General features: G+C 41.8%; 2 protein-coding genes across 3 annotated transcripts in view; both read right to left on the minus strand.

The window, feature by feature from the left end:
- n4bp3 (NEDD4 binding protein 3) overlaps positions 1–9,193 on the minus strand; it is a 33,616-nt gene extending 24,423 nt beyond the window's left edge. For both annotated transcript variants that reach the window (XM_047820148.1, XM_047820143.1), the window contains exon 1: positions 9,063–9,193. The gene's annotated coding sequence lies outside the window, so the exon portion shown is untranslated. The remainder of the gene's footprint in view (positions 1–9,062) is intronic.
- A 579-nt stretch (positions 9,194–9,772) lies between these two features.
- On the minus strand, positions 9,773–14,467 carry LOC113653709 (platelet-derived growth factor receptor-like protein). The gene is made up of 6 exons (XM_027163487.2): positions 14,122–14,467; positions 13,593–13,902; positions 13,172–13,323; positions 12,161–12,454; positions 11,657–11,796; positions 9,773–11,557 (listed from the first exon to the last, which is right to left on the minus strand). Exons 1-6 carry the CDS (start codon positions 14,177–14,179, stop codon positions 11,339–11,341), a joined length of 1,173 nt encoding a protein of 390 aa, XP_027019288.2. The 5' UTR covers positions 14,180–14,467; the 3' UTR covers positions 9,773–11,338.
- Positions 14,468–16,145: the final 1,678 nt, after the last annotated feature.

Here is a 16,145-nt window from a genome sequence, read left to right on the forward strand (position 1 = left end):
TTAGAATACCTATAGAATGTAAATAAACAGCCAAACTTTAGCCAAGCTCACCCATAGTATTAACTAAAATATCAGCAGAGATATAAATCAAATCAAATTTTATTTGTCACATACACATACATACAGGGTACGATATGCAGTGAGATGCTTTATGCAACTGTCCGGTATAAGAATAAAGAATATTAAAAAAAAGTATAAAAAAAGCAAAAAAATAAAATGAGAATAAAATAATAAGAAAGTATAAACTATATAAGGAAACTATAAAAATAATATGCAATATATGGAGAATATGAAGAAATAATGTATATACATATACATAAATGTGTATGGTTTTTAAAGATTGTGCTTAAAGTGTCCAGTGTGTAAATAGTGTATAAAGTGGCACTGTGCTGTGCAAGTCCAGAGTTAAAGTGTCCTTAGAATGTCCAGGTGAAGTACGGTGTGTAAGTAGTGTATGGAGTTTATAAAGTGTATAAAGTGGCACTGTGCTGTGCAAGTCCAGAGTTAAAGTGTCAGTACAAAAAAAGGGGGGGGGGGTGTTTGTGCATAGAAAAATGGTGATGGAGAGAGAGGTCCAGTGCTAGATCCTCTGTGTCTCCTGGTATAAGTGTTATTTCTTGTAGCATTTACAGATTATAAAAATGTTTACCCTACCTAGCCCGTGTTTATAACTGCTAATTAATGGAATTAAATGATGGATCCATAACATTACTTATATATAATTGAGTTATTAAAGTCATGATTAAAAACACCCAAAATGTCAGAGATTTATGAAGTTCTTATCCAATTCGCATGTCAACAACAGAGAACCAGTCGGTCAGTCAGTCAGAGACATTAATGACTCTGAGTCAGCAGAACATTACAGATAGTGACTCATACTGCGGTGTTGTTGACCATTGAAAAGCAGCCATTTATCAGGCTATAAAGAGCAGCTCTTAAGTGCTAAAGTTTGGCTCTTAACCTCAGGATGTGTCCTGCGAATCTGCTCCGAGAGAGAAATCTCAGAGACTTTCGGGGCGATAATAAAGGCTTTGTCTGAAGCTGTAAACACTCCCGGTGCCGAGCGGGTAGAGAATTACAGCCTGTTTGACCACAAAAAAGATCATGTATGCAGGAACGATCTCTGAGAAAGGTATCAAAGTGAGATTTGGAAGCTAGACTCGCACACTCGAGCGCAAAAACAACAGGCACGGTTAACTAAATGTCAGCCGAGTGCACGTTTGAATAGGATAAGGTTAAACTGGGTTTGTTTTAACTTTTCAATGAACAATGGTCTTTGAAGTAAACAGCCTCGACTGCAAGTCTCTCTCCAAACAATTGTGGTCAGTCTATTTTAGGATCGTGCGTTTTTTGCTAGCTGAGATTACAGAGTTTAGATTATTCCTAAACCACACAAGGAACAATATCTTGCTCGATATCTTGTAATTTTTTAGAAAAGTAGTGTATTTGTAGAACGATCGAATGCTCACAGACTTATCCTTTAAGTCTTTAATTCCACTGTCAGATGTTTTTCTCTAACAACAGATTAGATGCGTGTGTCACTGTGTGTTATTGTGATAGACGAATCTGTCTGATCCTAATCTAGTGCGAGACCTTCACCTCATCTCAACTGTTAAACAAGGCACTGCGATGACCAGAATCCTGGCCAATTTTAGTTCGATAATTGGATTTAACTTAAATTGGATTTAGGGGAAACTTCTGCTTTTGTAGTCAGATGATCGACACACCTTCCAAAAGTTTGGACACACCACCTTTTCAACAGGACAATGACCCCAAACACACCTCCAGGCTGTGTAAGGGCTATTTGACCATGAAGGAGAGTGATGGGGTGCTGCACCAGATGACCTGGCCTCCACAGTCACCGGACCTGAACCCAATCGAGATGGTTTGGGGTGAGCTGGATTGCAGAGTGAAGGCAAAAGGGCCAACAAGTGCTAAGCATCTCTGGGAACTCCTTCAAGACTGTTGGAAGACCATTTCTACCTCTTGAAGCTCATCAAGAGAATGCCAAGAGTGTGCAAAGCAGTAATCAGAGCAAAAGGTGGCGACTTTGAAGAACCTAGAATATGACATATTTTCAGTCGTTTCACACTTTTTTGTTATATACGTATATAATTCCACATTAGTGTTAATTCATAGTTCTGATGCCTTCAGTGTGAATCTACAATTTTCATAGTCATGAAAATAAAGAAAACTCTTTGAATGAGAAGGGGTGTCCAAACTTTTGGTCTGTACTGTATATATATATATAGACCATCACACCTATATGTCCATGCTAAACCCCTCACTCTGGATTTATTCCCCTTCACTGTTATAATAAGCTCCAGAATAGCATTAGTGAGATCAGACACGGATGTCGGGATGTTGATGAGACTCCAGTTCCAGTTCATCTCAAAGGGATCCAATGGGGTTGAGTCAGAATCAGGGCTCTGTTCAGGATACTCGAGATTTTCCATTCCAACCTTCACCTCCACACCATGACTTCATGGAGCTCAGGAGCTTTGTGCACAGGGGCATTGCCGTGCTGGATCAGTGTTTGTAGTCCCACCTTTTGGTTCCATTGAAGGAGAACTGTAAAGCTACATCACACTAATGCCCCTTTTCCACCGAGGCAGTTCGAGTGCTGGTTCGGAGCCAGAGCCTAATTTAGAAGCAGTTCTTTCTGTTTCGGCCGCCAAAGCACCGGCTCCGAACCAGGAAAAGTGGTTCTTAAGTAGCACCAAAACGTTGCTGGTCTAGACTCAAGAACCGCTTGGGGCGGGAGCTGTGGGCAGGGCTACTGTTAGGGGCATTTGATAATGTACCTTAAGTATACTAATGTTTAATACACTTTTACTTTACCGCGATATGATACATTATTAGCACACATGATAGTAGGTAGCTACATGCTAAGGCTAATTTTTTTTCTGTGTTAACGATAAAATAACGTTATCGATTACAACCGGTACTTTATCGATTACAACCTCCGTTTATACAGATTACACAGAGCTGCACGTACACGTTTTATTCGCCGCGTTTGGATGCCGATGTACTTTCGCAATGCCATGAGCATTAACAGTAAAGCAACATCCTCCATTGTTGTTGTTGTGTTTGTGTTTGTCGCTGCTATGCTAACGTCGCTGTGTAACGTGACACGTATACGGTGACGTCACACTCGGCTCTGTGATGCTCTCTAGCTGGTGGAAAGGCAAACCGTTTCTACGCACCAGCGCTAGCTCTGAACCAGCACCCGGTTCTTTTTGGTGGAAAAGAGGCAAAAGACTTTCCGCACAATCGTTTTCATAGACTTTGTAACAGTTTGGGAAAGAACCAGATGCAGACGGTCATGTGATGGTCCACATACTATTAACCGTATAGTTTAGTATTTAAAAGTTACACAAAAAGTGTGTCCTAAATCACATAGTCATGCACTTTTCTACCAAGAGCACGTCAAGTACCTTGGATATTTTTGCACGTATTATTATTATTGTCATTAAATATTTTAGCTCATGATTTGTTTCTTTAATGATGTGATCATTTTAAAATATCGTGCAAGTAAATAGGTGCCGGGACTTGAATCGGTTTCGACACATCTTCTGATTCACCGATTTCATGTCAATTCTACATGTTGACAGACACGATGCTGAGAGTGTGAGAGTTTAAACGTGAACACAGGACACAACTTGTCATCAATCACGCCTCTGAGCTTAGACGCCGTTTGCCAGCAAAAGATTATAGAGTGTCACAGTGTGACTAAGAGGATCAGGTCAGGATCTGGATCGGTGTTGGGTATCAGGTGATACTCTGAGTTCTGAGGAACTGTTTGTTAGTAAATCGAGGAAAACACAAGTAATGTATCTTAGCAGTAGCCCTGACCTACAACAAACAATCGCACTGTGTGTGTGTGTGTGTGTGTGTGTGTGTGTGTGTGTGTGTGTGATAGCACAGCCCTGTGATTAGATGAGGAATGTTATAATGGCTAGTATTCGTGTTGTACCCTCAGCCCTGAGGATGAGAACTACACAGGTGATACCGCTTTATACGGACACTCCTGCTCACGTAGAAGTTCAGTCATCGCCGGAGGAAACGGATGCTTCGTCAGCGAAGGTGTCGTAAATGAGAAACCGGCAAGTCATCAAGGATGTTAGGTGGCTTTTAACACCCCCCCCCACGACTCGACTGTTCTCGTGTGTATCATGTGTCAAGTAGAAACAAAACAAAACAAAATCAATCACTTGAAGTAGAAGTGATTTCCTTGTGTGATGCGTAGCATCTTATTTCTTTATAACAGATAGAGTTGCAAGACGGAGTTCAGGCGTGTGTGTGTGTGTGTGTGTGTGTGTGTGTGCCATGTACCAGGCGTGTACCATGTTAGCTCTCAGTCTTACAGTGAAATGTACAGTGTGCGGGATTAAGCAATAATCAGTTAGCAGTCATGTAAATGAGGAAATCACTCATGCTCATCTCCTGCTTTTGCTCTCCCTGCAGAGTTCTCTCTATCCAGCTCACACACACACACACACACACACACACACACACACACACACACACACACACACACACACACACACACACACACATTTCTCTCTATCCAGCTCACACACACACACACACACACACACACACACACACACACACACACACACACACACACACACAAAATAAAAAATTGTCAGGTTTGTTGTTTTTATGACTCTCGCGTCCACGCTTGTCCACTCTGCTCATATCTTAGACGTGTGTATCGACTTTGTCACGTGATTTTGTCTCCAATTGTAAAAACAACACATTTACCTGTAAACCTTCTCTTTTCTTTTTTCTCTCTCCACTCTGCCTTTCTCTTTTCCTCCCAATCTCTCATCTACACGTGTCCATTAATCACAGGAAAGCGATCATCAGTACGACCCAATCACAATCGGGGTCTCTGAGCGGTAGAGTCACGGAAGTCTCCCTGATCCACCCCTTCAGCTAATTGCCCCGGATTTTATTATGCAGCTTTTATAGCTCTAATGTAGCCCAAGGTGTCAGTGAGGAAGAGTTCATGGAGCCAAAAGGTCTAGAGAAGACCTCCTTCTGCTTCACGCCTTGCCTGTTCTCCTAAATAAAGGCAGTTCATCATGATTGTCACAAGAAGTCTCTGAGATAAAGATTCTGATAAAAACAGCAGCATTTTGTCCAAATCTGAGTTTTGCATGTGACTGAGTGTGTGTCCAAGTGACTGAGATACAACACAACATTTACACAAGTACTTAAGAAAATCAAAGCCTTCACTAAGACCAAATGTTCGGGGGCAGGGGTGGACCAAATGGTTAAGGCTCTGGACTGTTGGTTAGAGGATCGGCGTTCAAACCCCAGCACTGCCAAGCTGCCACTGTTGGGCCCTTGAGCAAGGCCCTTAATACCCTCCAGTGGTGCTGTATCATGGCTGCCCCTGTGCTCTGACCCCAACCTCCAAAGTTGGGATATGTGAAGAATGAATTTCACTGTGCTGTAATGTGAACAATATGGCCTTCTCCTTTGACTAATCCCTCACTTAACACATAATATTTAATGACTCAGACATGCTGGGGTGTGCAGTAATCACAAAACTATCAACAACAGCCTGGAGTGACGCGTTATAACACCGCCATAGATTTTCATTCTGTCGTAGTTTTCAGTATTGAATTATTATGGTAGTGATTTTTTTTTACAGAAAATTTTTAGAAATTTCCTGTAACCAATTTTCCAATCAGGGGCACGGTGGTTAGCGGTTAGCACGTTTGCCTCACACCTCCAGGGTTGGGGGTTCGATTCCCGCCTCCGCCTTGTGTGTGTGGAGTGTGCATGTTCTCCCCGTGCCTCGGGGGTTTCCTCCGGGTACTCCGGTTTCCTCACCCGGTCCAAAGACATGCATGGTAGGTTGATTGGCATCTCTGGAAAATTGTCCGTATTGTCCGTAGTGTGTGAGTGAATGAGAGTGTGTGTGCCCTGTGATGGGTTGGCACTCCGTCCAGGGTGTATCCTGCCTTGATGCCCGATGACGCCTGAGAACAGTTTGGGCTCCCCGTGACCCGAGAAGTTTGGATAAGCGGTAGAAAATGAATGAATGAATGAATTTTCCAATGATCACAATTCAAATTAAAAAAAAAAACTTTGCCACACTTATATTAACGTTGTGGGAAAAAAATCCACAAGTCAAGTTTCTTCCTGTTTTCACTCACTCTTTCCCACACTGTCCTCTCTCTCTTTAGTAAAATGAAAGCTGGTCATGTTACAGAGAAAGCTCAAAGCGTGCTCAAAGAACAAAGCTCTGGCACTGAAGACTCAACGTTAGATCAACGTTATATAAACATCTTCTTAAAGAAAACTTCACCGTAGCAACCGTTGTACATTTCTATTTGTTAAATAAACATCCAAAAAAAAAAGATTTGTTTATTATAAGTGATATAAACTGTATATCTGTTGTGGTTTCATGGTCAACAGCTGTCGACCAATCAAAACTCACAGCTGTTTGGTTGCGATTCGGGTTCAAGCAAACAGGACAGGATCTGATGGTGATCGTGGTGGTATTAGTGAGCAGGCGGAGCTCGGACATTAATCACACGATAGTAATCTCAGTAAAGATCTAAGCACTTTTGTGTATTATCACACATTTATAACCTTTTCATCAAAACTTTAAACACTGCGAGACTTCTGTGCATTTGAAGTGGCTCCCCCTATCTGACAATAGCTCACACCATGACTGGAGACTTCAGAGGTCGTGAAGGTGGCCTCTGGTCGCCACGGTTACATGACGGTAGGAGGAAAACACTTCGAGCGTTGCTTTTGTCACGAACAACACGAACGCCACTGATCACCAAACTGAGCACAACAACAAGCAAATAAACTCCAGGACACTAGTGAAGTGTGTGTGTGTGTGTGTGTGTTTCGGGGGTGTAAATACCCCATGACCACCAGCGTGGAACACAAGAACAAACCAGCGGCACCTTTTTTATTGAGCTGTGGAGCAGCAAATGGAAGGATTTGTAAAGCGATTCTCTCTGATACTTCAGCTTCTTTACACAACGATCCGATACAATGCGGTTTCAGAGGATTTAGCAGATCAAACGACGTAAATCGCAGAACATTAGCATAAAGTTACGAAATAAATAAATTGTCTTTGAGGAACATCGTGTAGACTTATTTGCTGTCCTGATTTTAATACCTCGTTTAAATCACACCGTCATGATGACAGAAGAAACCTGATCGAAATAGATCTGTTTACATCAACGATCCGACACCGCGGCAGGAAGAAGTCTTGTTTTTTTCTCTTCAAGCCGTTTTAACGTCTTCATGTTCGGTACTGAGCGTCTTCGTCATGTCTCACTTAGCCTTCTAGAGGTGACAGATTTATAGAAAAGTCCCCAAAAGCTTAATTAAAAAAAAAAAAAAAAAAAACGCATATTTTTTCACACAGATCTTCGAACCCATTTCTGCTCTCTGAGATTCTGCGAGTGTTTGGTCATGAGTCTAAAATGTGATGGTGTTTATCTACTAATATTGTGTGTAAGGTTATAAACAGAGGACAGTGAGACACAGTGGACATCACTATCACTGACCCGAGGCTGAGTAAATGATCTCTTTTTGTTCACCGCACACGTTTATTTTGTAAAGAAGACCCAATTATACAGATTTATTTGCTTTGGAGCCATAACAGCTTTTACTGGTGGACTTTGTCTTGTCATATGTAATGTAGTGATGTGATTTCTGCTCGGTTTTAATGACTTAGTTTTAGATCAGGAAATAAACAGTGATGATGTAGGCTTTAGGTAAAATCATGAAATACTGGAGGGACTGAATAATAGGAATGAAGTAGGGCAAAAAAACACACACACTCTCTCTCTCTCACACACACACACACACACACACACACACACACACACACACACACACACACACACACACACACACACACACACACACACACACAGGGACACAGGCGCACACACACACACACACACAGACACAGACGCACATACACAGGGACACACACACACACACACACAGGGACACACACATAGAGACACGGACGGACACACACAAACACACACACAGGGACACAGACACACACACAGACACACAGACACACACAGGGACACACACACACACAGAGACACACACAGGGACACACACAGGGACACACACACAGGGACACGGACACACACACACACAGGGACACAGACACACACACACACAGGGACACGGACACACACACAGACACACACAGGGACACGGACACACACACACACAGGGACACAGACACACACACAGACACACACAGGTACTCGGACACACACACAGGGACACGGACACACATACAGGGACACGGACACACACACACAGGGACACGGACACACACACACAGGGACACGGACACACACACACAGGGACACGGACACACACAAACACACACAGGGACAGGGACACACACACAGACACACACAAACACAAACACACACACACACATAGAAACACACACACACAGACACACACAAACACAAACACACACACACACAGTCACACACACAGGGACACGGACACACACACACACACACACACACACACACACACACACACACACACACACACACACACACACACACACACACACAAACAGCTTCACCCGAGATCTAGAAGCTGTGTCGCTCTTATAATCACAGGACTGTCACCGCTCATGATCACTTCTCACAGTAGGTTCATATCATATATTCATTTCTTACATGTGAAAATATGCATCATGTTATAATGTTTAGTTAATTCCCTTAACTGAATCATTATTTATTTTAGTTAGTTTGTTTGTGTTTATCTATCTATCTATCTATCTATCTATCTATCTATCTATCTATCTATCTATCTATCTATCTATCTATCTATCTATCTATTTATATGTATGTATGCGACCAAATGAAGTCATATTTACATTTTTGCCTGAAGTTGTTTTTATTCACAAATGTAATATAGAAGAAATCTTTGTGTTATTTATTATATAAATAAATAAATTATAAATAAACGAAATATTCTCCATTTAGATTGAAACTAGAAAGTGAATTAAAAACAAAATCACTCACCATTATCGATTCTGATGACGAACCTATAATCTTACTCCTAGTACTTTAACTCCTTTTATTTAAAGGTGAATTAAGGTGAAGTGATTCATTCCAGCACAAATATCCGAGTGATTCTCGACTCTCGACTCCCGACTCCCTCTGTTCTCTTTCCCTCTCCGACATTTAAACGCAGGAGCCAAAACCCCGCCCTCTGGTCGCCGATTGGCTAGAGGACTCAAAAGAACAGAGATGATTGGACGATTCGTCGTCGTTCAGGTTTCCACGACAACCGCATAACGCAGTAGAACAGATGAGTAGCAGCCAATCACAGCACAGGAGGATGGATAACGTTAAAAACACAACAGCGACGCCTGCTGGTCACAAGAAGCAATTGCAATAAAGTTGCAAAATATCGCCTGGGATCTTAATATATTGACATATATATGTAAATATCTTTGATATAAAACGTCCTGTTTTACCTATAAAATGTTTTTTTATATTAAAAGTCAGTTTACAGCGTGTCATCAGTGTAAACCAAAAATAAATGAATTAAAATAATAAATTATACGAATCTCTTTCAATTTTTCTGCAATCCTGTTTAGCTTTTAGTGAAAAATGTTTTGTTCATTAAATTACATATACATTATTTTTTTGCACCTAAGTTATATTCATTATATTTAGTTTGAGAAGAATAAGAATATGAACAGAAACCGCAGTACATTGTTTCCCCCTGCTGGTTCATAAGCTTTATTACACTTTTCATGATCAGCGCCTGGATATTAAAACTAACATACTTTACCTTCATATAAACTTCTCCGTTATTCTGAGTTCGACTGATGACAGCAGAGAACAAACAAACAAAAAGACAAAACATTTTATCCTGAAACTATCAGGGAAGAGATGATGTTTCATTCTTCTATATAAAGTACCTGTAGCACGAGTAATGCAACTAATTATCACTCAGCCATGAAATAGACATTTACAGCATTTAGCAGACACCCTTATCCAGAGTGACTTTCATTTTTAGTTCAATTTATACAACTGAGCAATAAGGGCCTTGCTCAGGGGCCCAGAAGTGGCAGCCTGGTGGACCTGGGGTTTGAACACATGACCTTCCGATCAGTAGTCCAACACCTTAAGCACTGAGCTACCACATACCAAATATTAGACAGTACAGGTTTTTGCACTATTTAAAAAATAATATAGAAGCAAAACAATGGAAAAATAAAAGGGAAAAATGGAAAATGAATCATCAGTGCTAAAGCACAAAGTACAAGTAAAATATAATAATGGAGTTCACTAAATTGGATCTAAATTGGATAAATAAAAATATTTTCTGTCTGAAATGCACAATATTCAAATCCCAATGGACCAAAACTGCCTGTGGTCTTAGTGTGGGAAGGGCTCTCTCTCTCTCTCTCTCTCTCTCTCTCTCTCTCTCTCTCTCTCTCTCTCTCTCTCCAGGAGACAAAAGACAAGGACTCCACAGGTACGGAGGTAAAGAGGCAGGTATATATAGGTGTAAATAGGGAGATATAAGGAAGGTGTGCATAGGCAGGAAAGGGAAAAGATCAGGTGGGGCAAACACATATACATACACAAAGCATAAACAGAAGCACATGGAAACATGAACAATAAACAAATCCGGCAGTCCATGACATTACTAGTGTTAACTCTGCATCATGATGCTAAATGTGTACAGTGTGAAATGATGCACTGTTAGAATGTTACTGCTAGTCGATTAACAACAGAATCAGATTAAGAACAAAAAGCTTGTGAAAACCTCACATGAAAACCAGGACATAGCAATACTTAATAGGTAGAGTCAAGCAGCAGAACACTGATCACCATTAAGAAAAATTGTTGTGAAAGCATAAGACAAGCCGTTATTAGAAGCCACGGCATGCTGGATTTATCCATTCAGGATTGTGGCTACACAAATATGCAAATAAGAATAAGGTCACACCAGGGTTTAGGGATGTACAGTGTGAAACAAGGTTATATTATGATGAGCGAGGATTCAGTGTTAACACCAGGTATGAGTGAGTGTGAAACCTCAAACTTTACAACCCAGGATTCTATGTACTCAGAGTTTACTAGGACCCAGGTGAACTATTTCATGTGTGAGATAGATGGATCATGGGTGAGAACTGGCAGGTCACCAATTTGGGGTGAAAATCAAAATGCCCAAAAATCTATAAATATTTTTTCAAAAAAGCAGAGTTATAGGCTTTAGATGTATATATGTACTTTTGCTTGAAAAGAAAAGTCTGTTTGAGATGCAGAAACTCAGGTTCTCAGGTTGTGTGTGGTTTTTTGGAGTTGTCTTTCTTCTGCACGTTGACGTTGGTAGAGACGGAGCGTGAGCCCTGCAGGTTCTGAGCAGTACAGGTGTAGGTTCCCTTGTCCACCTCCCTCACTTCATCCACCTGCAGTACTGACTGCGAGCGCTGCCGGCTGAGTCCGTCCACCTGCACCGCCTGCGTGGTCTCCTGCGTGTAGAGCGGCCGGCCGATCTGAAAACACACACATCATACCCATATATACAGTAGGATGTGTTATACGTTGTTGCTAACTGCACATTTCCTGTCAGACCCATCACTCTGTGGACTGACCTTTTGCCCAGGATACTCCCATGTGAAATCCACTGCCACGTCCTGTTCTCCCACCACTATGCAGGAGAGCTGCAGGTTCACACCCACAAACACAGAGGAGGATGAAGTCTGGAGCACAGGGACAGGAGGAGCAGCTGGGTCTGGAACAGACAGAGGTCACATCTACAGCTATACACTACAGGAAGTCATCCATTCCATCCAACCATCCATCCATCCATCCATTTTATGTGTAGCATGTATTAGATGTGGTAGATGTTGTGAATGAGTGGGATGTGGTGGATGTGTTAGATGTCTTGGATACATTATATATGTCTTGGATACGTTGGACATGTAGGACATGGTTTGTTAGACATGTTAGATGTTTCGGATGTGTTAGACATTTTGGACAATGTGTAGAATGTGATAGATGTTTTGGACATACAGTATGAGATTAGTTAGGATTTAAGGAATTGTTGGGTGTGAAGGTTAGATGTGTTAGATGTACTGTACTAAATGTGCACTCACAGTGAACGTAGATGAGCATGTACTTGATGGAGCTCTGCCGGAGGTTGCCCACGCTGGCCACACAGTACAGAGAGCCAGCGTGATGTGCTTTGGGCCTGTAGATGGTGAAGCCACGTGTCACATCATACGAGATCTCGGATCCGTCCACCTTTACCTCTACGGGTGGGAACTCACGGTGCAGGGTGACTTTGGCCTGTGGGGTAGTGACCTGACATGGCAGCACCGTGGGCCGGTTACTTCTGAGCTGGATAACCTCATAATAATCCGACGATGGCACGAAAAGCTCCTGAGGGTCTGACACGACGGATATGACACGGTTTATTTTCCGTATTCATGTACAAAACACTTTTATATATATTTTTAAAGATAATTATGCTACTAATAATTCTTCTTCTTCTTGTTTCTTCTTCTTCTTCTTCTTCTTCTTCTTCTTCTTCTTCTTCTTCTTCTTCTTCTTCTTCTTCTTCTTCTTCTTCTTCCGTTGAGTAATTTACACATTTATATTTTATAATCAGAAGTGCCTTACCATGACAGAAAAAGTTGTTTGGAGAACATGCATGGCAAATTCTCACTCACTCAATTACTACCGCTTATCCGAACTGCCTTGGGTCACGGGGAGCCTGTGCCTATCTCAGGCATCATCGGGCATCAAAGCAGGATACATCCTGGACTGAGTGCCAACCCAAAACAGGGCACATACACACTCACACACACACACTACGGACAATTTTCCAGAGTTGCCAATCAACCTACCATGCATGTCTTTGGACCGGGGGAGGAAACCGGAGTACCCTGAGGAAACCCCAAAGGCACGGGGAGAACATGCAAACTCCACACACACAAGGCGGAGGTGGGAATCGAACCCCCAACCCTGGAGGTGTGAGGCGAACGTGCTAACCACTAAGCCACCGTGTTAAAGATTTGAAGCATTGGATATGATGTCATTCCTGCATTACATCACAATCACTATTTTACACAGACAGTCACATTCCGGGTGTAATATTTCATTACCAGGGAAGAAGATGAAGACATTGAGGGCTTTATCATACTCTTTCCTGCAGTCCGAGTCCACACAGTACAGCGGGTAGCAGATGTACGCTCCTGTATCAGCTCCTGATGAATTGACTAAAATCAGAGCGCCGTATCGCTCGTGCTGCAACGTCCTAATCGACAAAAATTCATAAATCACTATAATGTATGCAGCCTGGAACATCTCGTTAATGTAGAGAACTGAGATTTGTCTGAGCTGACAGGAAGGATAGAGTTAGTCATTATAATTACTCTTTACAGCTGTGCTGAGCAGAAAAGCATAGATAGATAGATAGATAGATAGATAGATAGATAGATAGATAGATAGATAGATAGATAGATAGATAGATAGATAGATAGACAGACAGACAGAGACCTTGATTATCATATTCGAGTCATGTACCTGAGTCGTCCCTCATCGTCCTCCTGCAGGTAAGACGGGACGTCCCACTGCACACGACTACCTTTACACCTCAGCTCCAATGTGTCCCCTGCAGGGACCGACAGCATTTTCCCCACCTTCTCAAACTTCCCCTTCCCCACTACTCGAGTCAGGTACGGCGGAGGTGCTGTGGGACTCGGGGGCTTGGCTGAGGGCGTGGCTTTTGTTTTGACTGATGTGTTTTTGTTCTTTTTCTCAGCTTCTGTCTTCACCTTCACCTTCTCTTTCAGCTTCTTATCTCCTGCTGGCTTCGGCTCCTTTTGGCTCATTACTGGATGTTTAGAAAATTGTGTTAATGGTTAATTTTTTTGTTCTGTCTATCTATCTATCTATCTATCTATCTATCTATCTATCTATCTATCTATCTATCTATCTATCTATCTATCTATCTATCTATCTATCTATCTATCTATCTATCTATCTATCTATCTATCTATCTATCTGTATGTTAGGTTTGTGTGTGTTGCAGTGATCGTACAGAGACACTCACCGAGCTGAAGGAGTAACAAGCTGAACAGCAGGACAGGAAACACCACCAGCAGCTTCATGATACACTGCGTTCACAAAATAACGCAAAATGTCCACAAAAATAACAAATTTCTTTTTAAATCCTGTCAGTGTTTCTCTGTGTAAAGGCAGACTGAGAGTGCGGTGAGACTGAGACTGAGGTGAGACTGAGACTGAGGTGAGACCTGTGGGTAAGACAGGAATCTGCCCTACACACATTCCTGCTCTCAAAGGCAGCATTTACACTCCAAATTCCTCACATTTCACTCAACGGCCGCTTTCTGCTCGTGGCCTGTTGGAGGAAGTGTCCATGTTTATTCAGCTGCAGAAACAGATGGTGTGTGTGTGTGTGTGTATTTGTGTTCGTGTGTGTGTGTGTGTGTGTGTGTGTGTGTGTGTGTGCGTGTTTGTATGTGTGTGTGTGTGTGTGTGTGTGTGTGTGTGTTTGTGTTCATGTGTGTGTGTGTGTGTGTGTGTGTGTGTGTGTGTTTGTATGTGTGTGTGTGTGTGTGTGTGTGTGTGTTTGTGTTTGTGTGTGTGTGTGTGTTTGTGTTCGTGTGTGTGTGTGTGTGTGTGTGTGTGTGTGTGTGTGTGTGTGTGTGTGTGAAATTGCTCAGCAGTCTGTTTAGTGCTTTTCATCTCTGTTGTTTGACACTGTTAAAGTTAAAGTGTGTGTTTGTTAATTTTGTGACTATTTTTGTGAATACCGAGTAGGACAGACGGATCTTCAGAGCTGAGATCAGCATCTACAGGACATTGATCTCCTTAACCTTCAGTCTATCAGTGAGCAGTACCTCAGCTATCCGAACAACAGACGTCTCTGCCTTTTGTGGTCAGGGAAGAGCTTCCTTCTATATCATCAAACTTAAAGAGAATTTTGAGGAGCATCTTCATGCAGTTCAATCTGGAACTCAGGCAGGATAAAATTTGATGCATAGCATACAGTATATATTACACTAAATATATTGCACTTTAATCTCTGGAAAATTGTCCGTAGTGTGTGAGTGTGTGAGTGAATGAGAGTGTGTGTGCCCTGTGATGGGTTGGCACTCCGTCCAGGGTGTATCCTGCCTCGATGCCCGATGACGCCTGAAATAGGCACAGGCTCCCCGTGACCCGAGAAGTTCGGATAAGCGGTAGAAGATGAACGAATGAATGAATGAATGTTGCACTTTACAAACAATAGACTCGCAATAGACAATAGACTTTCTTTCTTTTCACACATGTACAAGCGATTTTATTTTAACCGTAATTTTACTGAAATTTATATTCCTGGTTTATATGTATTCTTTACTTTGACAAATAAAATGTGACATCACCAAATCTTTCCTTATGATGGTGTTTATCTGGTTTTTATTTTGCTTTGAACACCATTTTGAACGATCATTACCCATTTTCTCATTACACTGGCTTCCTGTTGCACCGGCATAATGGACACGAACATATAGAACATTTTCAATGTGTGTGTAGACACACAAAATCCAGTGATGTCACACACACACACTCACACACACACACACACACACACACACACACACACACACACACACACACACACACACACACACACACACACACACACACACACACACACAAACTAATACATTTTCTGTCTGTGAATCTGATCTAAAATGAGTCATAACACATTTTCAATGTGTGTGTAGACACAAAATCCAGTGATGTCTCTCTCTCTCTCTCTCTCTCTCTCTCTCTCTCTCTCTCTCTCTCTCTCTCTCTCTCTCTCTCTCTCTCTCTCTCTCTCTCTCACACACACACACACACACACATACATTTTCTGACCGTGAATCTGATCTAAAATTAATCAGTACTCTGTTGTCTTTCAGTGTGAGACGTGTGGTTTTTCCCTCTGTTGATAATCTTACACTGAATTTTAGTGATAGAAGATAAAAAACCTTCAAATTTTAACATTTACTTTTAAGAAAAAATGAAATCAGGGTGAACGAGTTTAGACCGTAGAGGTAATGATGTGTATGTCGTGACCCAGTC

The sequence above is a fragment of the Tachysurus fulvidraco genome, chromosome 10 (genome assembly GCF_022655615.1).
Source record: "Tachysurus fulvidraco isolate hzauxx_2018 chromosome 10, HZAU_PFXX_2.0, whole genome shotgun sequence".
NCBI lineage: Eukaryota > Metazoa > Chordata > Actinopteri > Siluriformes > Bagridae > Tachysurus > Tachysurus fulvidraco.